The following is a 23,307-nucleotide window of genomic DNA, read 5'->3' on the forward strand; positions in this document are numbered from 1 at the left end:
TCATGTACAAAATTTCTAGTCACCGTTTCAAACATACAAATGGCCATCAACCATAACATCGTGTGTGATGATTTCTACAATATCTTGCAGGACATTCACTATCTGGTACTTTTTTTTGCCATCTGCAGATTGCTGCCAGTGGGAAAAAAATTGATATTTATAAATATTTGCAGACGTCCTACAAGAAGGAACTGACATATACTAAGAAGAAAAAAGGAAGCACAATGGGAAAAACGTACCAAAAATAGACTTAAGAATTTCACTAACTTATCAATGAGTGAAGGCAATCCACTCATCTTGAATTCCTTGACAAATGTTTCTTCTCGTATGCACCGTTCTACTTTAGCGCATATACTGCTTACAAGCCTGTCTCCATGGAATAAACCTAATACTCATGAGGATTCCAATAAGAAAATTAAATGGATGAACAGAGGCTAAACAAGTATATTTCTCTTACAGCCTCTCTTCTTCATCTAGCAGAAGAATCAGTATGATGTCCTTGACAGTCTCATAGCATTCAACAACTGCTGAAGTCATATACGCATCGCTCCTAATCTTTCTACATAAATCATCATCAGTCTCCTTATGATCTTTTGCCATGTCAACAGCTATAGGAATCTATCACATATCGAAGTGATTTACAAACGAATCAAAAGACACGTCCATTCAATTATGAGAACATTTGGCCATGGGGAATCACTCATATGACACACCTTATTAGCAAGCAAGAATAGAGGCCACTGAATGACAGAAACATCAGTTGAACTGTATGGAATTAGAAGCAAATCTCTATCCCTAGAAAATTAGAATAGAAGAGATATAATCAGAAGCTTGAAAATCAGGCATCAAATACAAAATTTGTCATTAAGGCATGCATAAGTTTGGACCTGTAACTGATGAGGTCTTCCTCTCTCATAGAATTTATAAACTCATTCCAAAACTGAGAAAAGTATGAAATATTATTCCGTTCATATGTCTCATCCTGCCACAGAAACTTAAGTCATAAGACAGGATATTTAACTTCTATGAAGTTATAAAAGTTTTAAATATCAGTTGTGGTTGTGGTTGCAGTTTCATCATGTTTATTAATTGATATAACAGAAATCGCACACAAATGCAGCCAATGTAGCCAAAATTGCAGTCACGTTTCGGTCACCAAAGACTTGAAATACCTTGACTTTGCAGCCAAATCACAGTCGCTGACTGTGTTTTTCAAACATGGTAGTTATATAATTTGATTTTACACATACCAATTCCACCTGTTTAGTCTTTCTGTCTCTTCCAGTCCAAAATCGCTGACTGAAAGCTCTTGGTATAGATTGAAATCTGGAGTGAAGCATTCGAAGTGTCCTTATCTGAGAGATGCAAAATATTAGGAGAATATCACCAAAAGACTATAGCATGGGCATGTATTTGTCTAAGTATTAGGTTCTATTGGAGTATAGTTTTACTCTTTATTTACATGTACAACAGTAATGCAGGATTTATATAAAAGTTTCTGTTTTATTATTTTGCAGGATTTATATAGAAGTTTCTGTTTTATTATTTTCTATTGTATTGTTAGTCACATTTATTGTTTTCTATTATAGGCCAATAGCTGTTACAGTCCGACACCTTCTATTAGAAGCTGTTGTCTCTATATAAACAACTTGTACTTTATTTAGTTAGTGAAAAAACATTTTACATTTCAGAAATTTTCTTTCTTTCTCTCTCTCAACTTCTCTCTCTATATATTTCTATTATGATATCATAGAGTTCATCAATCCTTTCTTTCTTTCTTGATCCTCTCAACAACCTCCTTCATGGCTGATTTTTCTCCACCACCACTGCCTCCACCAATCAACATTACACCAACCAATATTGTTCATCAAAAGAATCCACCAGCTAATTCTTCTCCATCTCTCAGCTTTTCCCACACCAAATTAGAAAAGTTGGACACCAAGAACTACCTTCTTTGGTGCCAGCAGGTTGAACCAATGATCAGGGGCCACAAACTTCATCACTTTCTTGTCAACCCTCAAATTCCTCAAAAGTTTCTTTCAATTATTGATTGTGATGCTGGCGAAGTCTCTGGATCCTATCTTACTTGGGAATAGCAAGATCAACTCTTGTTGTCTTGGTTGAAATCTTCCATGTCTAAAGACATGCTTACTCGTGTTATAAGCCGCAAGACATCTTTTCAACTTTGGGATAAAATACATTCCTACTTTCTTTCTCACACAAATGCCAAAGCTCATCAACTTCACAATGAACTGCACAACACCAATTTTGAGAATCAAACCATTTCAGATTATGTTCTCCACATTCAAACCTTTGTTGATGCCCTCACAGCCATTAGTGACTTTGTTTCCTCAAAAGAACATCTTGATATCATTCTTGAAGGCTACCCATCAAGAACCTAGATCTCAGTTCGTCCAACGTTGTGGTGGTTGAACTAGTTCTCGTGGTGGTCATTACAACCATGGTGGCCATGGACGAGGCAGATTTGTTGGCTTTCAATGCCAAGTTTGCCATCGTTATGGGCATGTTATGTCTTCTTATCACTACAGATTTGAAGAGAATTTTGTCCCATCTTCTCTGCTGGATACACCTATCTCTACCTTTGCTAATCAAACTTCCAATCCCAATACTTGGTACACCACCCAATCTACTACTCCAGTCAGTACATTCCTTCATCTTCACAACAACCTTCTCATCCTACACTCCACCAAAATGGAATTCTTAGGTCTTGACGACCGCTCACCCCACAAGCGTACTTTGTTCCTGCAAACACAAAAGGAAATTTACAACTACAACCTCATGCCATGATTGACTCATCCTCTTCTTTTGGAAATGGATTCTGGTGCTTCAAATCATGTAACCAATGTTTCTCAAAATATTCAACAATTTACCCCTTTTGAAGGACCAGATCAAATCAATATTGGAAATGGTCAAGGCCTCAATATTAATTCAACAAGTGTTACTACCTTTTCCTCCCACAATAAATCCTAAATTTCATTTTGCTCTAAATAATCTTCTTTTTGTTCCATCCATTACCAAAAATCTAATTAGTGTTGGTCAATTTTCAAAAGATAATTTTGTATTTTTTGAGTTTCATCCCTCAATTTGTTTGGTAAAATCACAGGCTACTAAAGAAATTTTTTTTGGCCCTTATTATCTTGGCAAGTCCCATAAATTACATTATAGTTTGTCTTGAATTAATATTCAGCGATTTGTGAGGCCCTGCACCAGCCTCATCTACATGTGAGTATCAATATTGTGTTACCTTTGTTGATGCTCACACACGTTTCACATGGATTTATCTTCTTAAAAGCATAGCCTAAACTCTTGATACTTTTAAACAATTTCATGCTGTGGTTAAGAATCAATACCAATTACCTATTAAAGCCATTCAAATTGATTGGGGAAGAGAGTATCAATCCTTCGCAACATATCTCAATGGTGTTGGAATACAACATTGTATCATATGTTCACAAGCACATCACCAAAATGGGGTAGTAGAATGTAAACATAGGCATATTGTTGAACTCGGTCTCACCTTGTTAGCTTAAGCTAATCTGCTTATGTAATTTTAGGATCATGCTTTTATCACCAGTGTTTACTTAATCAATAGGCTTCCATCATCTTCTATCCAAAATGAAGTTCCATACCAAAACTTTTTCAACAACCTCCAGATTAGAACTTATTAGAGAATAGGATAATAAATACTTTTATTATCAGTTGTATTGATTAAGTCTAAGATAGTAAGTTTTTTGTTAAGATTTGCCAACTCATTAAGCTGGTTAGTTTGTTAGGATTGTTATCTACTTTACTCAGACTTGTTCTCTATATATGTAGCTGGTACCTCATGGATACTACTTACTCTTGATTTACATTAATAATACATTTTACTAAAATTCTCTAAACTCTATCTTTCTATACGGTATCATCGTGAGCACGGTGAGATCTGGGAATCGTGTTCTTTTCAGCTTTGGTTCTGCATTGTCTTCCACTGCGTCCGTGTTCTTTTTGGCTTTAGTTTTGCATCGTCTTCCGTTGCGTCTTTTGGTTGCACGACATTGTTCGACCCTGTTTTAGATCGAAATCTTCTTATGGTCTCTGTTGAGGCTCTGTTTTGTCTCACTCCTTTTTTCGATTCTTGAAAATTTTCTTGTAAATTTCTCCTTGTTTCTGCTTTCAATCTTGCTCTAATGGCTTCTGCTCCTAAAAATCCTAATCAAACTTCCTCAAGTGTTTCAAACAACTTCTCACAAATTGTCACATGCAAACTTGATGAGAACAATTTCATGACGTGGCAGCAACAAGTCACCGTTGTAATTCGTGCACGTGATCTTGAGAGATTTGTTGTCAATCCAAAGATTTCGATGAAAAACCTTACCGGTGAGAATCGCGATGCCAATAACGTCAACCCTGAGTATGCTTCATGGGATCGCAAGGATCACTCCTGTTTTCATGGCGCTTGACTACACTTTTTGAATGATTCAGGCACGCATTGTCTCCTGTCGTCACTCATATCAAATTTGGGATCTGGTGTTTCAACACTTTCATTCTCTCACCAAAATTAAGGCAACACAACTTCGACTTGAACTCCGCTCAATAAAGAAAAGTACAAGAACGTGTTCTGAATACTTGCTTCGAATCAATAGTATCATTGAGATTTTTTGCTTCGATTGGAAGTCCTGTGTCAACCCGCGAATATGCTGAATGTATCATTGGACGTCTCCCACCTGAATATGACTCGCTGATCTCTACAAGCACTACCTTTGTCAGTCGCGATGATGTTCTCTCTCCCGGAGAACTTGAAACCATGATTCTTGCTCAAGAAGTGAGACTGGAACAAGCAAAGGCAGCAGTGATTCAAAAAGCCTTAACGATTAATCTTGCCCAAACTGCTCCAATTGCAAATGGAGCTCCGAATGTGAATTTGGCGTTTCAGCAGCCACAAATGCCAAATTCTCAGCCAAATACGTTTCAAAATTCTTCGTTTGAATCTCAAGGTGGGTTCAGTGGCTTTTCCAGTCAGAATCGTGATGGAGGACGTGGTCGTGGTGGTGCACGTGGTGGCAGAAATCATGGTCCCCCTGTTCAATGCCAAATATGTCATAAATGAAGGCACAAGGCCTCCTCGTGTTATCAACGCTCCAGTGGATTGTCATTTGGTGGTTTTGGGCTGCCTTTTGGCCCAATGTTTTCTCCTTACCCTACCTTTGGTCTTGTGTCTCAGAATGGTTATGGGTCTCAGAATCTTGGACTTGGCTCAACTTTTCTGCATAACACCGGAGCTATTCCTTAATATGGATCTACCAACATGCTTGGACTCTCAGGCTTAGCACAGTGGCCTACTTATGCATTGGGTGGTTCTTTTGGGTCCACTTTCCCTAGTCTTGGCTTCACACCACCTGGGTTCACATTTCCAGCATCATCCTCTAACCAGCAAACTCATCCGAGTGTTGCATATTCTGCTCAACGTTCTGCTCCAACTTTAAACACTACCATAGCATGGATTCGTGATTCAGGTGCTTCCCACCATGCTACACCTGATCCACAACATCATCTACAAAGTGCTCAATTTACAGGAGTTGAGCACATTGTCATGGTCAATGGCCAAGGTACATCTATTGCCTCAATTGGTTCTAATGTGTTTAGGTCCCCTATTCATTCTTCCACTGTTCTGTCCCTAAAGGATCTCTTACTTGTCCCCACCTTAACCAAAAATTTAATCAGTGTCTCTAAGTTCACTAAAGACAATAATTTCTACTTTGTATTCTATCCTTATTCTTGTTTTGTCAAATCACAAGATTTGAACGAGACTCTTCTTGAAGGAAAACTTGGTGAAGATGGTCTCTATCGTTTTCATCCATCTTTAGCAAATAATCAATCAATTAAAGCTGACATCAAGAATAATTCAATTTCAGTTTCATCTGAACCTTGTATTTTTCTTTCTGAAAAATGTAAAAATACTGTTCCTAGTACCTACAAACAATGGCACTTGCGGTTAGGGCATCCACATCATGATGCTCTAATTAAAGCCTTAAAAATTTGTAATATTCATATTCCCACTGTTAATAAAATTTCTGATTTTGGTGACTCTTGTTGTATTGCAAAATCTCATAGAATTCCTTCTCAACCTTCAATTACAGTTTATTCTAAACCACTTGAATTCATTTTTCTAGATGTCTGGGGACCTGCATCATTAGAATCTAGTTGTGGTTATTTGTACTTCTTAACGTATGTTGATGCATGTACTCGATATATGTGGATTTATCTTCTTCGCAGAAAATCATATGTATTTTCTCATTTTCTGAATTTTAAAGCTCTAGCAGAAAAACAATTCCAGACTCCTCTAAAATCAGTTCAAACTGATGGTGGTGGTGAATTTCGTCCTTTAACTTCTTTTCTACAACATGGTATTATTCACAAACTTACCTATCCCTATGCTCATCATCAAAATGGCATGGTTGAAAAGAGACACAGGCACGTGGTTGAGCTTGGTTTAGCCATGATACATCATGCTTCATTACCATTGAAATTTTGGGATCATGCCTTCTTGATTGCCACCTACCTAATCAATATGTTACTCTCTTCATCAATTGGTTATCAATCACCCTACAGGTTGATCCACAATAAGGATCCTGATTATAAATTTCTAAAGATCTTTGGTTGTTCCTGTTTTCCACTACTTAGACCTTACAATCAACACAAAATACAACCCAGATCAAAGGAGTGTATATTCTGTGACAACTCAAGGTTCTTCATTCAAATCCAATTATATTCTGTGACAACTTAAGCATTATGGCCCTAGCTCACAACCCTGTTCTTCATGCACGAACTAAACATATGGAATTAGATCTTTTCTTTATTCGAGAGAAGGTAACTTGTAAGCATCTTCAAGTCATCCATGTTCCAACTATTGATCAATGTGTTGATGTTTTCACAAAATCTCTATCTCCCTCTAGGTTTTGTGCTCTTCAATCCAAGTAATTGAGTTGCCACATCCTTCTCACCTTACTTGAGGAAAGGGGGTATTGGAGTATAGTTTTACACTTTACTTACATGTACGACAGTAGTGCAGGATTTATAGAGAAATTTCTATTTTATTATTTTCTATTGTATTTTTAGTCACATTTATTGTTTTCTATTATAGGCCAATAGCTATTACAGCCCAACACCTTCTATTAGAAGTTGTTGTCTCTATATAAACAACTTGTACTCTCTATTCAGTTAGTGGAAAAACATATTTTACATTTCAGAAATTATACTCAACATCATGCTTATCAAGTTTCAAATGATTCCAAAATTATTTAGTAGTTCATCACATCGCATTATTTTAACGTATAATATGATATTTAAAATATGTAAAACTCCTTTTTTGGATAACATATCTAGAAAAGCTAAACTCATGTGAAATTTGATATGCATAATCTTCGGTATAACATCACATGATTCAATGGTCGAATTGGTTAAATTTGTGTTATACAAAAAATTATTAAAGATATAAGATTTGGTGTAAGTTTTGAGACTTACACATGGTGTCAACGGATTCTGACTCATTTATAAATTGCATATATGATGTGAATTTTTTTCTTTTTATTGATTTATTTATTTTTCTTAATATTTTCTGATATTCTTATTGGTTTGCTATGATCATCGAATTACTATTGGTCATTAATCTCTTGAAAAAATTATTAAAAAGTATAATTGTAATCAAATTAATATAAAAATATTATATTCCTAGTTAAAATAATTATCCAAAGAAAAAATCTAGGTTGCTAAAAGACGAGCAAATCATATGCTTTGATACGGAGGCTGTAACATAAAATTATATCTAATAATTTTATATCATCCGTAGGTTCTGTTAATAATTAGCGGTGTTTTAATTAAGGTTTAAATATGTTTTTAGTCCCTCAAATTTAAGATAAATTTATTTTTGGTCCCTCAAATTTAAAACTGTTGTTTTTAATCCTTGTAATTTTCAAAAATCTTATTTTAGTCCCTCAGATCACCAATAACATATTTGAAAGTAACAAATTAAGACGGTTATGCAATATCAATTGAATTTAATGTGATATTTTTAATAATAAGGACACTAATAAGTAGATTTTATGCAATAATATTTGATAAATTTCTTAACAAAATTTGAATATAAGGACTAAAATAAGATTTTTTGAAATTACAGGAACTAAAAACATTAATTTTAAATTTGAGGGAGCAAAAACAAATTTACCTTTTGAGAGACTAAAAACATATTTTTAAGCCTTTAATTAATAATATAACAGTGATTCTTATTTAAAAAAAAAACGGTCCATTTAAGGCCCAGTAAAAGTAACCTTATGCTAATTTTAGATTTAATAAATAATATTATAAGTTACAAAAAAATAAATAATATTATTTAAAAGATTTTAATTTAGGAGAATAAGATTAGTAATATGATAAAAAGACTTAAATATAAAAGAGATGGGCAATTAAATATATGATTCTCCGGGGCTCGATAAGATGACAAAAAGGGATAAAAGTATTTTCCAACACTAAAATACACACATTGCCATTAAAATCATAATTATAATCTAATTTAAATCAAAATAATAATTTTTAAAGTTAAGATAGTTGTTCCTTCATTATCCATAGAAAAAATCAAGTTGTTTAAAAACCAGCCAACCAAGCTGTGAATGGAGCTGTATAACATGAATATCAGTAAACTATATGTATACATTGCCAATTTTAAAGTATTCATGCACCATAGACAGAAAAGTATTTCATCTCCAATATCAATGTAGTACCATCATTATTATCCCAACCAAAAATTCAAATCTTTCAATAAAAATCATTTAAAGAAGGGTTTTATGCTAAGTATCAAATAACGCATTTTTTTTGTGGGATCAAAGAAGAAATAACAAAAGAAAAGGGGGAAATTACAAAAGGTTCAATATAAAATATTGCAATAAACATCCCACTAACCTCTCCCACATGGCTGAAGGCTCCAACAATGACACCAAATAGAGTGGCATACATAGCATACCATATTTGAGTATCCATAAAATAAACCTATATTTTAATATAAAAGAATATAAGAATGGAATGGATTAGTCCACAAAAATTGATAGTCGAAGTAATAGATAATGTATGTCACTCTATAAAATTCTGTTACTACTAAGCTCACCAGGATAATTGGAGCCCATATTGCAGTGACAACACATATATTATGAGTCTCTGTAACACAGAATGAGTTGAAGCAAGGCATACTGATTGAACAAGTAGTAAAGATAATAAAAGGATAAAACTTTACCATTTTCTGGCAATAACACATGCCACTGGTGGTTATCTATAGACATCCCCATGATTAATTTTGTTGGTCCAACAAGGGGCAAAATCTATTGAAAGATTAATTTAGTGAAAAAAGAAACAAATTTAATGAAGTACAAGTTAAAAAATATTAGGTGTGTTTCATATAATCTCAACACAGGAAAAAAGAAAATACACAAACATGTTTACAAGAATTCAATAGTTCATTTATCAAGAACATGATCTTTTATGTTTTAAACTATTAGAGTATAGATAGAATGGGTGTGCAGGCTCCTACAATGAGTGCAGCACTGCTGTACTGTATCATTTCTCTGTTCAGTTATAATTCTATTTAGGTTCTGTTACATTACTGTTAAGTATTCTGTTAAAACATAACTCTTCTATCTCTCCTTTATATACCTTTGCTTAGTGCATCAATAACACAAGTCAATATACACTTTCTTTCGATCATTCTCTTTAGCTTCTCTCTGAATATTAACATGAACAACCTTACAATTGACATAGAGAACAAATAGAGGCATTGAAATACTATAAACGTGTGTTTGATGATGTGCATGCAAAATAGTGAATGAGATGTATCACATTGGATAGAAATAGTTATGTTAAGTGACATTAACATATAAATGAGAAAAATCCATAAATCTAATACCTTAAAGTTTTGAGTTAAGATGTGGTGTCAAATTCACTTATATGATTGGCTTTTGGCCTATTGATTTAGTTCTCCCCGATGTTTAAAAATCAGTCAGATTTGTTTTAGTATCATTAGCTACTGATATTTGAATAAAAATCAAATCAAAACCAATTACATAAATAATACCTCCACATAGTAGCTGAATGCTAGCTTGCTAATTAGCACCATGATCCAAAAAAGGGTATACCTACCATAACACAACATATTTTAAAGCCAAAAATTAAGAATTTAATTAATAGTAGAAGAGACATATAGGTGCATGTCAGCAACAGTATTTTATTATTTCCTTATTTAGCAAATTACAATTAAAGCGTATAAGGGAAACATCCCTGAATCATAGGGATCGGATTGGCACATGTCCTATTAGTGTATTTCCTAAATTAACTTTTCAGCCTTGTATATATGACTGATGTATTCTCAGCATAAAAAATAATAATAAAAAAGGGGAATAACTTTTTCTACCCTAATTCTTGAGATGACATCAGAGCTCTCAAATTCTGGGATTCGCCTCTGATTGCGCAAACTAAAACCCTAGACGACAGCCTTCATTACTGTTGATTATCCCAAAACCCTAGACAGTAGCCTTCATTGCTGTTGGTCATTCCTTTGAAGGCAGCCTTCATTGTTGTCGTGATTTACAACACTAGTGCAGCCATGGTAGAACCAGTTAACACAACAACTGAAATACGGGATAATAAATTCCAAACCCATGGAGAGCTTTAGAGCCTCCACATTGCCTACAAATTGAATGGGAAGAATTACTTGAAATGGTCCCAACTTATTCGTACTATTTTGAAAGGAAAAGGAAAAGCTAGTCACTTGACTGGTGTTGTCCCTAAAGAGGAAGATCCCAAATATACACAATGGGATGAAGAGGACTCTATGATCATGGCATGGCTATGGAACTCAATGATCCTAGAAATCAGTGATACTTGAATGTTTCTTAATTTTGCCAAGGAGATTTGGAATGCCATAGTGCAGAATTACTCCAAAGCTAAAGATGTTGTTCAAATATATGACGTGAAGGTGAAGACTACGGCTGCAAAACAAAGAAACAAAACTTTTACAGAGTACGTCAATCAACTCAAATCATTGTGGATGGAGTTAGACCATTACAAGGTTATAAAAGCCAAGTGCTCAACAGATTCAGCAATGCTCAAATAGTATATTGAGCAAGATAGAGTCTATGACTTCTCGGTGGGGCTTAACTCTGATTTTGATTAGGTGAAAGTCCAGATACTTGGAAAAGAAAAAGTTCCAGGACTTAATGAAGAAAATGGAAGGGGATTATGCTAGAAACTCCACTTGTGGAAAATTCAGCCATGATGGTTAACCGAAAAAGGGGGGAATAATCAACATGGAGAACAAAGATGAAAGAGTGTGGTGTATATATTGCAACAAGCCTCGTCACACTTGTGAGAAATGTTGGAAGCTGCATGGAAAGCCATCTAGTAAAGATTGGGGCCCCCAAAACTGGGACAAAGAGTGGAGAAAAAGAAGAGACGACATAAGAAAGGGAGAAAGGGAGGACAAGCACACATAGCTACTGGAACTAGTGAAGCAAACAAAGGATAATTGATTCCACTCAATCAAAATGAAATAGAGAAGATGAGATCATTCCTCAACAAGTTGGATAAGCCATCAGGTACTTGTTCTATGGCATATTCAGGTATGTTTCCTTTCTCTTTTGGATTCAATGCTTCAAATACATCCTATAACCAATATTGGATATTGGAATCTGGGGCCACTGACCACATGACACCCTTATCTAAACATTTCTCCTCTTACTCCCCTTGCCCTAGTAATAAGAAAATATCCACAACAGATGGCACTATCATCACTACATCAAGACAAGTAGAAGTTTAAATAAGCCCATCCATAACCCTAAAAAATGTCCTTCATATTCGCAAACTGTTTGTCAATCTGATTTCCATAAAAAATCTCATAAAAGACCAATCATGTAATGTTATTTTTTATGACAATGTTTGTATACATAGGACAAGCACTCAGGGAGGATGATTGGACATGCTAGAGAATGAAATGACCTATATTATTTGGACAACCCAAATCTGCCCCCAAACCTACACAACAACAACAACCATTTTTTCTCTGATTCAATAAAGAACAATAGGGAGAAAGTCCTCCTACACCACTGTCGTCTAGGACATCCTTCCTTTAGAGTCATAAAATTGTTATTCCCTTCCCTTTTAAACAAATTAGATGTCGAGAATCTTCATTGTGAAGTTGGACATTAGGATTATAAGGAGAGTGAAAAAGAGTAGAACAAAAGGAAGATATGGAAAGACCTTGCCCATTTCCAATGAAGATCTAATCTAAACCTTCAAAAGGTTTAGTCTTTGTATGTTTTGGGAGTTGTTCATTACATGAAACGAAGCTCCCAAATTACGAAACTAGGCAGCGTACGGATTGGATTCAATGTTGGCAACCATAGCTTGAGGTTGCTTGGCACAAAGAGGTTGTTGCTAAGACTGATTCCACTATGATTGATTCATATTCTGATTCTGAGAGATTTTTTGATTCCATGCTGAGAAACTTGATTGATTCCAAGGTTGTAACCATTGGAAATTAGACGAAGGTTGAGCCTGATATTGTTGATTGAAAAATGATGATAATAGGTTAATATCGTGTGCCCATATCTGAAGCATACTTGGCATTGACTAGAGTATCGACCACCACAACCAAAGAAACCACTGGGATTACCAAAACCACGAAATTCAATGAAAGATTTTTGATTTTGATAGTTAGGGTTTTACTCAGAGAGATTTTCATCATCAATAATATTCACAGCAGCCTGAGGAGTGGTATGTATGAGATTTAGTGATGGAGTTGTAGTTGTATTGTATCAATTGAAACCTTTTTGTGATATTTTTGAAGACACAATTCTTAAGCAAGAAGCAAACCTTCAACTTCCTCAATTGTAGTATGTTCAATACAACTTTCAACTAGCACGATAACCGAATCAAATTCTTGAGGTAATCCTTCAAGAATTGCATCCAAATGCTCCTGCAATGATATAGGATCACCAACTAACAACAACCCATCAATCAAGGCTTTGATGCGAAGAAGATACTCATTAACTAGACGATCATCTAGGGTAGAGTGACGAAGTTTAGATTGCAATTTTCGAGTTCTTGTTTGAGTTAGATGATGAAAATATGCATGAATTTTCTCCCATACTTCGTACACATGAAGACAACTGTGTACTCGAGAGAGCATCAAACTTGAAAGAGATGACTCTAACCATACAAGTAGCATTTGATTTTGTTGTTCCCAAGCAATATATTGTGAACTAACTCGATCAAGATCATGATCTTCTTGAATGAGAAATTTTGAAGGAATTCGAGGAGAAACAACATAGTGATGAATTTTGTGTGCCTTGATTACAGACTCGATGTGCTGATGCCACAACATAAAATTCTTATCATCAAGTCTTTTTGTGATTTAATGTGAAGAAGATGAAGGATTGTCATTGTGCTAAAAATTCAACTACAATGGCAGCACATGAATCGGTTCTTATTATTTGTGGAAGCCATAGCTAAGGATTAAGAGGATCTAGATACCATATAAGAGTAAACTAAAAATGTAATTCATTAATAGAAATTGATGATACAAAAAATGTAATGAGTCTCTATTTACAATCATGTATATATAATAGAGACTCAAGGAGGAGAGATTATAACTGTCTAACAAAGACAGTTACATCTAACAGACTTATTAACCAAACATACCAACTAATTATGGTTACAAAATAATACTTTGCAAAGGAGTTTAACACTCATTGGCAAATCCCCTAGATTACCTTCTTACTTTTCTAAAATTGTTTACACTACACCTTTTGAAATAACAAATAGTGATTTATGCACCTTGCACTTGCCTCATCTATATGTGGGTATCAATATTATATTATCTTTGTTGATGCTCACACACGTTTCCCTAGATTTACCTTCTTAAAAGCAAAGTCCAAACTCGTAATATTTTTAAACAATTTCACGTTAAAGATAAGAATCAATACCAACTACCTATTAAAGTCATTCAAATTGATTAGGGAGCAGAGTATCGTTCCTTTGCAGCATATCTCGATGGTGCTGGAATACAGCATCGTATCATATGTCCACGAACACACCACCAAAATGAGGTAGTAGAACGTAACATAGGCTTATTATTGAACTCAGTCTCACTCTCACCCTATTACCTAAAACAAATCTGCCTATGCAGTTTTGGGATCATGTTTTTATCATTGGTGTTTACTTAATCAATAGGCTTCCATCATCTTATATAAAAAATGAAGTTCCATATCAAGAACTTTTTCATCAACATCCAAAATACAACTTTCTCAAAAATTTTGGTAGCTCTTTCTTTCCACATCTCTGACCTTACAACATAAACAAATTTCAAATTATATCCCAAGAATGTGTCCTTTTGGGGTATTCCACATATCACCAAGGCTACAAGTGTCTTGCAGTAGATGGACGCCTCTATATTTCTAAAGATGTTTTCAATGACACTAGGTTTCCCTAATTCCCTATAAGGATCCCTTCTCTTTATCAACTATTACTTCTTCCCACGAAACTATTCAGGTTCCTCTTACTACAACCAACACTCATACCTTTGCACCCTACACTTCATCAACTTCCTCAAGTAAACACTATTTAATTATCATCCCACATCTGAAACATCACCCATTATGGATATTGAACCTCACACATCAACAACTTCACCAAGCATTTCTCCTAAATCTCCTAACTCAAATAATATTACAATTGTTATGTCTCCCTCCAATTTATCCATCCCTACATCACCTAGGACCGCTTAGATATTTTTAAGGCATTGAGGTTACATAATCCACCTCTGGAGTAGCCATTTCCTAGAGGTTATATGTTCTAGATATTCTCAGCAAGATTGGTATGCTTGATTGTCACCCTAGTGGCAATTGTAGATCCAAAATGTGAACCTTTTTCTAGGTCAAAAGGAACCAATGGAAGACCTAGGAAGATATAATCGTCTAGTTGGTAGACACAATTACCTCACTATCACCTACCTAATGATCACATTTGTACTAAGCATGATAAGTAAATTCCTAAATGCCCCATGTGATAGCCATTGTGATGTTGTCATGCGCATCCTCAAATATGTCAAGAATGTACTAGGTTGTGGATAAACAAGGGCAATGCCAAAATTGTCTGTTATTTGATGTTGCTTAGGCAGGATCACCTTCAAATAGGAGGTCCACATCTAGCTATTATGTTCTTATTGGGGGGAATTTGATCTCGTGGAGAAGCAAGAATTAGAAAACAATTGCTAGGTCCAACGCTGAAGCTGAATCTTGCCATGGCAGCAGCTACATGCAAAATTACATAGTTTAGGCAGCTTCTACAATAGCTACAGTTTGGAGACACTCAAGATACTAAGCTTATTTGCAGAATTAAGTTGCTCTTCACATTGCATCTAATTTGTTCTTCCATGAACACATGAAACATAAAGATGGATTGTCATTTTGTGAGGGAAAAGGTGATCTCAAGGGAAATCACCACCAATTTTGTTAGCTCCAATGACCAACTGGTAGATATGTTGCCTAAATCTCTCAAAGGACCTCGTGTTGATTGCATCAATAACAAGCTTAGTTCATATGATATATATGCTCCAGCTTGAGGGGGAGTGTTAAAGATATGAAAATATGTAAAGCTAAAAGTTAGGGATTAGGGATCTTTTTCTTTATTGTCTTTCCTTATTTCCTTAATTGTAATTGATTATAAATTATAAATAAAATTGAATATGCATGGATCAACCACACATAATTCTTGCAATTCCTTTAGAGAGAAACGAAGGACTTTCACCTTGAAATTCCCTGCCGAACTCCCTTCCCCCCTCCCCCACAACAAATATATCACAAAAAAGAACTAGATTCGAAACAAAAATTGAAAAGAATTTCTCACTTACTTTAGCATTGATAACATACTCTCATTCATGCCTCTGCCTACGTACAATTTTGGCTACAATATAGTCAACATTAGATAGAGTACCCCCAAAAACATTTCAATTAGAAAGAGAGATGTAAAGGCTAACACAACAACCATCTATTACATATTATAAGAAAATAAACAAATAAATGTATGTGCTGCTTACCTGAGCCCACCACATAAAAAAGGTAATGATTCGCATATTTGAGCACTCTAATGTTCTCCGCACAGGAGGAAGGAAAAATAGTATTGTAGACACTATGTTTGGTAACATATATAGTACAACAGCATAGGTGTAAAGCGACTGATTCCCCCATTTAGAATAACAGATTGGCAAAACAACAACCCAAACAGCTGCTACCACAAATTTCAGAAAATATCGAAGCAATTGAGTGAATTTCATATTCCTCAATGCATTCCATGTGAGAATAATATCAAGACATGCTGCAAATAGAAGATATGAGAAAAAAAAAAAGTTAATAAAATGACAACAGTAATTGCTATTGAAACTACAGAAGAATAAAGCTACCTTCATTTTTTAAAAAATATATATATTTTCCATTTTGTTTAACAAAGAGCTGAACAACTTCCAATAGAAAGGAGTGGTTCTTTTGGCAAATCTTTCCATTTTGGAATTTGAATTTGCATGTAAACAATAATTGGTAAGTCAATATATAGAGGTTTACAAATACACAATGGAGATAGAATTAATAATGGTTGTTGATATGGGTTGTTGATATGGAGCGACAGTGCTATTAAAACTAGAATGGACAATATGCAAATTTAAGGGGTATACAATTTCCTGGAAAGCAAGAAACTATTAACTCCATTTTCCTATAGATATTTAATAGCCTTGATATCACCTATACTTTCCAAATAAGCCATAATAAGCCCACCAGGATGTGCCCCTGTGTTTTCCAAGCCACATACCCAATCCAAGTTGTGGGCCTTTTAAGTATATTGATACTTTCTCACTTAGGTAATTGAGGAATTATACAATTAGTTTAGTTAATTATTCAGTTACTCAATTTTGCATAAGTGTATCTTAAGAGTTTTTTTCATAGTTGTCAAAATCGGACCGGACCGGTTCGACTGGTATAATCGCGAACCAGCCTGGTGACCGATCCAGTAACTTCGATAAGACAGTAAATTTCATAAACAAAGTAACCCATCCTGGAACATATCAAACCAATCCAAAACTAGTGAAAACCGATCTAAGAATGATGTAGAAAACCGGGTTGAATCAATAGCATTTCAATACTGTTTTTTTTTTAATCTTAATATATTTTTTACAAATTTTTTTTATTTTAAAATATTTATAATGAATAAAAATATATTTGTTAAAGATTATAAATTGGAATAAATTATTTTATAATTTTTCTTAACAATTTTCATATAAAGAATAATTTAGTCATTTATATTAATTTACAACTTTTATATTTTGATATTTTTCAATTTATTGCACATTAATTTAACATTTTTTTAATTTATATGTAAATTTATTATTATTAATGGACATTATTATATTTTGTTAAATTAAAACTCAAATATTATATTTGGACTTTTATGTTTATTTTGATTGTTAATGTTTTTATTTTAATTTTTAGTGTTATTAAATCATGATATTTTATTTATTTAACATTATTTATATATAATTTTATTATTATTTTACTAATATTGGTTTAACTATAGTTGAACCATTGAACCTTAAACTAATGCCTCTATCAATTCAATAACCAGTCCGATTTTGAAAATGTTGGTTTTTTTTTAACTAATAGTCACCAACTGTTAGTATCATTGAGTAACGACACTTATATGCGTGTTATCTTATACAAAGCAATTTAATCAAACAAATTTTGTATCCTTTTTTCTTTTCATCATTTTCTCACTTTTACTTTTTTGCTCAACATTCTCAACATAGGCCAACTCATCATTTGTCTAACATTTTGAAATCACCCCATCATTACACTTCTTTTAGTATTTGATCCACAACTCTTAGGCAGGACTTGATTTTAGTAGACTATTTTATGAAGATGTAGGAAATAGTCTAATAGGGCATAACCTAATCAGCAATATATCCTAACATTGACTTTTTTGGGAGTGAGATGGTGGATATTTTATCCTTCCTTCTTTTCTATCCTTTCAATAAATCTTTTGATAAAGTACATGCAAAAAGAAGCTTAGACATATAGGAATCAAGTACCTTGAAGAAACCTGAGAAAAGCATATGTAATGAATATAGTCATAACATTTTCGAAGGCATTTGAATTCAAAAACACGCCAACAGGTCCCAAGGAACTCCATGCTATGATAATCATTGCCTGAAACAAATACTTTCATATTTGAAAAGAAAAAATGCATACTGAAGTTGCAATACTCGCTCTAGACATTCAGTTAAAATCAACATAAAGAACATTCCACAAAACCAAATACTATGATTACCTGTAGAGCCAATATAAAGAATATCCACATTCGATCAAAACTCCTATACAAATTCAAAAATGTACGAACTTCAACAAAATTTGTTTTGGATTTCCTCTTATAAACTCCAATGGTTGCTTGGCTATGTCCCTGTCATTGACCATGAGAGTATTTACTTATACAACAATTTTATTATTATGGAAGGAAAATACAAGTAGTCTGTATATATGTATATTGGACCTTTAAGAGCAAGGACAAAGAAGAACAAGAACAAGAAGAACGAATAAAAAAAAATAAACAACTATCAATTAAAGACCATTTAGCCTGAGCAATTCAACTTATGCTCAATCATATATACACATGACATGTCTATTATTCCATACAGGTCATTCACGACCTATCCAACAGAATATGTTGGGTACTAGAGTAACAAAATAATAACTCCACTAATATAAGAGATGAGAAAATAGGAATTAACATTATTTTTATGGGGAAAACCCTCAACTGATAAGGGAAAAACCACGGGCAAGACTAGAGAAATATTTTCACTAAGTGGAAGAGAAATTACAACCTCTCTCTAAATACAAGGAGAAATTACAACCCTCAACTCCTACTGCTTGCGTTTCTTATAGGCCAAAAGAGGATCGACAATATTGTATAGACTTGTCCATGTTAATTGGCTATCATCACATCTGCTAAGTTGTCTTTGGTGTGAATCTTTTGCATATCCACACTTCCTTCTTCTACTACTTCTCAAACAAAGTGGTATTGTATGTCTATGTGCTTTGTCCTAAAATGAAAGGTTGGATCCCTTGCAATGTGCAAGGCACTCTAACTATCACAATACACAATACTCTTTAGTTGCTTGTGCCCAAGTTCCTCTATTATCCTTTGAATCAAATTGCTTCCTTGCATGCCTGGGTAGTTGCCATGTATTCAGATTATCTAGTTGACAATGCTACAATAGTCTACAATTTGGATAACCAACTTACAAACCCTCCAGATAGTGTAAACACATAGCATATAGTAGACTTTCTTTCATCAAGATCTCCTGTAAAATCTGAATCAACATAGCATTGACAATAAATTTTGATCCTCTAAAACATAATGCAACACTTGAGGTTCCTTTAATGTATCTAAGGATCCTCTTAAGAGTATTCCAGTGTTCTCTACCAGGATCTTCCATGAACCTACTAACCGCTCCCACTACTTGTGCAATGTTTGGTCTTGTGCATATCATGGCATAGATAAGGCTTCCCACTACTAATGCATATAGTACTCAAGCCATTTTTATCCTCTGCGCTTCATTGCTAGGACTCACTTGAGTATAATTGCCAATTAACAAGAAGTGAGGTAGAAATTGTCATACAGTCTTGCATTTTGAAGCGCAGCAAGACTTTTAGCAAGTAATTTTTTTGAAAAAGCCAAATCTTCTTATTTTTTCTATATTGGTGAATTTTGCATCCCTAAAATCTTGTTTGCTAGTCCCAAGTCCTTCATAGTTCATATCAAACTCCCTATCCAACTATGCCTTCAATTCTTGGACCCTATCTTTGTTGAGGCATACCACCAACATGTCATCCACATACAACAACTAGACAATGAAATCATTATGTTTGAACTTATTGTAGTACGGACAATGGTCTGAACTTAGTCTATTATAACCAAGACTAATAATGAAGGAATCAAATCTCTTGTACCAACATCTTGATGCCTGCTTTAGGCTGTAGAGGTATTTGGTCAACTTGTAAAATATAAAACTTCATAAAATACACAAGCAATGCGGTTTTGGCACTCTCCCTCAAGCTGGTGAGTAAGTATTCTCCATTCCTAGCTTGGATATAATTCTTTAAAAGTTAATGCAGTTCAACCCCTTGGTGAGTATGTCTACAAGTTGACTCTGAATGGACATATATAGGGTGCAAATCATGCCACTGTCTATCATACTATTGGAGTATAATTTACTCCTTATCTATATGTATAATAATAATATAGGCTATTTAATAATTTCTAATTGTATTGTCGCATTTATTGTTGTTCTTTATAGACCAACGGCTATTACAGCTGTTGGCTCTATATAAACTCACCATATACTCCTTATGATAGTAGTGAAAATATATCGAATACATTCTCTCATCCTTTCTCTTCCAGTTTCTCTCTCTCTTTTCCTCCTATTCATAATTCTATTATGGTATCATAGAGCTCATCGATCCTTCCCCCTTCTTCCTTCCCCAATCATCTCGACAATTCCTCGTCATGGCTAACTTTACTCCATCGAGAGATTCTTCCCCACCACCACTGCCTCCACCACCCATCAACGCCACACCAATCAATATTGTTTCTTCAAAAACCCCTCCCACTCTTCTTACCCATCCCTCACCTTCTCCCACAATAGCCCCCCTCAAACTCAAGGTGGAGGTTTGTCACAAAAACTTCGCACATTGAGTTTGCCTCTAAGAACTTCAAAACGGGTAGTAGATAGAGGCTTAGTAAGTAAATCAGCCCATTGATCTAAAGCTGGTATGTGATAAACTAAAAGCTGCTTGGATAGAACTTTGTCACGAACAAAGAACACATCAATCTCCATGTGCTTTGTTTTGCTGTGAAAAACAGGATTGTGCGCAATAGCCACTGCACTTTGATTGTCACAGAGCAAAGTAGGTGTGGATAAGGGAACCTTAAGTTCTTGTAGAAGAGCTTGAATCCAAGTTAACTCAGTAGAAGCTTGAGCTATACTACGATATTTAGCTTCTGTGCTGGACCGAGCAATAACTCGTTGTTTTCTGGACCACCAAGATATCAAATTGGGTCCAAAAAAGATAGCAGATCCAGAGGTGGACCTCCTGTCATCAATATCAGAGGCCCAATCAGCATCACATAAAGCAGTAAGAGAGATGGGACTACCTACTGTAGTAGGCTGCATATGAAGACCATAAGAGAGTGTGCCTTTTAAATACTTTAGGATTCTTTTGACAGCCACCTAGTGAGAGTCAAGAGGATTAGCCATGAATTGACAAACTTTGTTAACAGCAAAACTGATTTTAGGTCTTGTGAGTATAGCATACTGTAAGGCACCAACAACAGATCTAAAAAGGGTTGGATCATGAAATAAGTCATTCCTAGACTTGGACAATTTGCAGGTAGAGAACGTAGGAGAAGGAACAGAATGAGCTTCAGCCATATTGGTTTTAAATAGAAGGTCCCAAATATACTTTCTCTTAGTCAAAACCAGAGATTTTTTAGGCAAATATTTAACCTCAATACCTAGAAAGTAATCCAAGCTTCCCAATTGCTTCAAAGAAAATATGGAGTCAAGTTGATTGGTTATTTGTTGAATAAGGGAAGAAGAGCTGCCAGTAATAATGATGTCATCCACATAAACCAGAATAAAGATGGTATGAGCTTGATGTTTGTACCAAAACAGAGATGGATCACATTTTCTAGGTTGAAAACCAAATTGAGTAAGAGCCAATTTCAGTTTGTCAAACCACTGTCTAGGGGCTTGTTTCAAGCCATATAGTGCCTTGTTGAGCTTGCAGACCAGATTTTTATTTTCAGCTTCAAAACCAGGGGGCTGAACCATGTAACTAGTTTCTTCTAAAGTGCCATTAAGAAAGGCATTATTCACATCTAGCTAAAATAATTCCGTTATAGGTAAGAGCAAGAGTGATAATGATTCTAATAGTTATGGGTTTAATTACAGGAGAAAATGTCTCATGAAAATCAAAGCCATGTACTTGATGAAAACCTTTTGCAACCAGCCGCGCTTTAAGCTTATCTATAGAGCCATCAGCATTTTCCTTGACTCTGAAAACCCATTTACATCCCACTACTTTTCTGTCAGATGGCAGGGAAACTAAATCCCAAGTATGATTGTGTATTAAGGCAGTGTATTCTTGTTGCATAGCAGAGAACCAATTAGGATCAGCTAGAGCTTGCTTAACATTTTTAGGTTCACTATGAGCCAAGAATAAGGATGGATGTAGCCGAGGATTATGAAATCTAGATTTAGAACGAATTTGCATAGGATGATTATTAATGGCTCTAGGAACATTATCTGTGTCGGTGGAAGAGGCAGGACAAGATACATTATGTGAGAAAGACTCATTAGATGAAGGAGACACATTATGTGAAGAGGACACTGTGGGACTATTTGAGACACCTGGATCACTGTCTTGAGAAGACAGAGGAGGCTACTGTGAGAAAACAGGAGAAGTAGTGCAAGGAGGAGACAAATAATGGCTACCACTTCATTAAGCCTTGGGACTTTCTCTTTTCCCGGGATTTGGATTCGGACCTAGTCATATTCAAGATTCAGGCATACCAAAAAATCAAAGACTCTATCTTGTTCAATACTCGTAAGGATTGTTGAGTCTTCTAAACACTATGCTTTTATAACTCGATAGTGATCCAATTCCATCCATAGAGACTTGAGTTGATTGGCATATTCTGTAACTAACATGTTTCCCACTTTGGCAATATGAGATCTTTCCATTTAATCAATAAGAAAAATGAACATCCTGCAATTCTCTGACAGTGTAGGATCTATCCCCAAGATTCATGATCTCAACCATCACAGGTGTGTACGATCAAGGTAGAGTGGATTGCACAGCAATGATGGCTGCAATAAGGCTCAAGGTTGCGTAGCAATGAAGGCTACGACTTAGGGTTTACGGGCACAGTCAAAGGCTCCAAAGATTAGGAGCTTTGATACCATCTCAAATTTAGAAGGAATAACATTCACCTTTTTCTTTTCTAATATTATAATTATGAGGTCATTGGACCTATATATACATGAGTCTGCTAGCAACTTTAGGAAATATAGACAACTAATTCTAGGGAGACATCCCTATGATTGGGATTGTTTCTAAATACATAAACCTAGTATTAATAGCAAGATACGATTATCATAAAGAA

At 34.8% G+C, this 23,307-nt stretch overlaps 1 protein-coding gene across 4 annotated transcripts in view; it reads right to left on the reverse strand.

Annotated features, from left to right (window-relative positions):
- Positions 1 to 23,307, reverse strand: part of LOC109811248 (callose synthase 7) — a 66,495-nt gene that overhangs the window by 25,345 nt on the left and 17,843 nt on the right. For 3 of the 4 annotated variants that reach the window (XM_083068438.1, XM_020374930.3, XM_020374931.3), the window contains 14 exons: positions 18,412 to 18,540; positions 18,173 to 18,290; positions 16,136 to 16,413; positions 15,950 to 16,002; positions 10,118 to 10,178; positions 9,284 to 9,368; positions 9,158 to 9,207; positions 8,956 to 9,042; positions 1,251 to 1,355; positions 888 to 982; positions 714 to 795; positions 458 to 618; positions 240 to 366; positions 38 to 132 (listed from right to left, as the gene is read on the reverse strand). In XM_083068438.1, the coding sequence (XP_082924564.1) occupies positions 38 to 132; positions 240 to 366; positions 458 to 618; positions 714 to 795; positions 888 to 982; positions 1,251 to 1,355; positions 8,956 to 9,042; positions 9,158 to 9,207; positions 9,284 to 9,368; positions 10,118 to 10,178; positions 15,950 to 16,002; positions 16,136 to 16,413; positions 18,173 to 18,290; positions 18,412 to 18,540 (1,526 nt within the window). The remainder of the gene's footprint in view (positions 1 to 37; positions 133 to 239; positions 367 to 457; positions 619 to 713; positions 796 to 887; positions 983 to 1,250; positions 1,356 to 8,955; positions 9,043 to 9,157; positions 9,208 to 9,283; positions 9,369 to 10,117; positions 10,179 to 15,949; positions 16,003 to 16,135; positions 16,414 to 18,172; positions 18,291 to 18,411; positions 18,541 to 23,307) is intronic. The other variant, XM_083068439.1, reaches the window with a different exon arrangement.

The sequence above is a fragment of the Cajanus cajan genome, chromosome 2, assembly GCF_000230855.2.
Source record: "Cajanus cajan strain Asha chromosome 2, NIPB_CcT2T_4, whole genome shotgun sequence".
NCBI classification, from domain to species: Eukaryota; Viridiplantae; Streptophyta; class Magnoliopsida; order Fabales; family Fabaceae; genus Cajanus; species Cajanus cajan.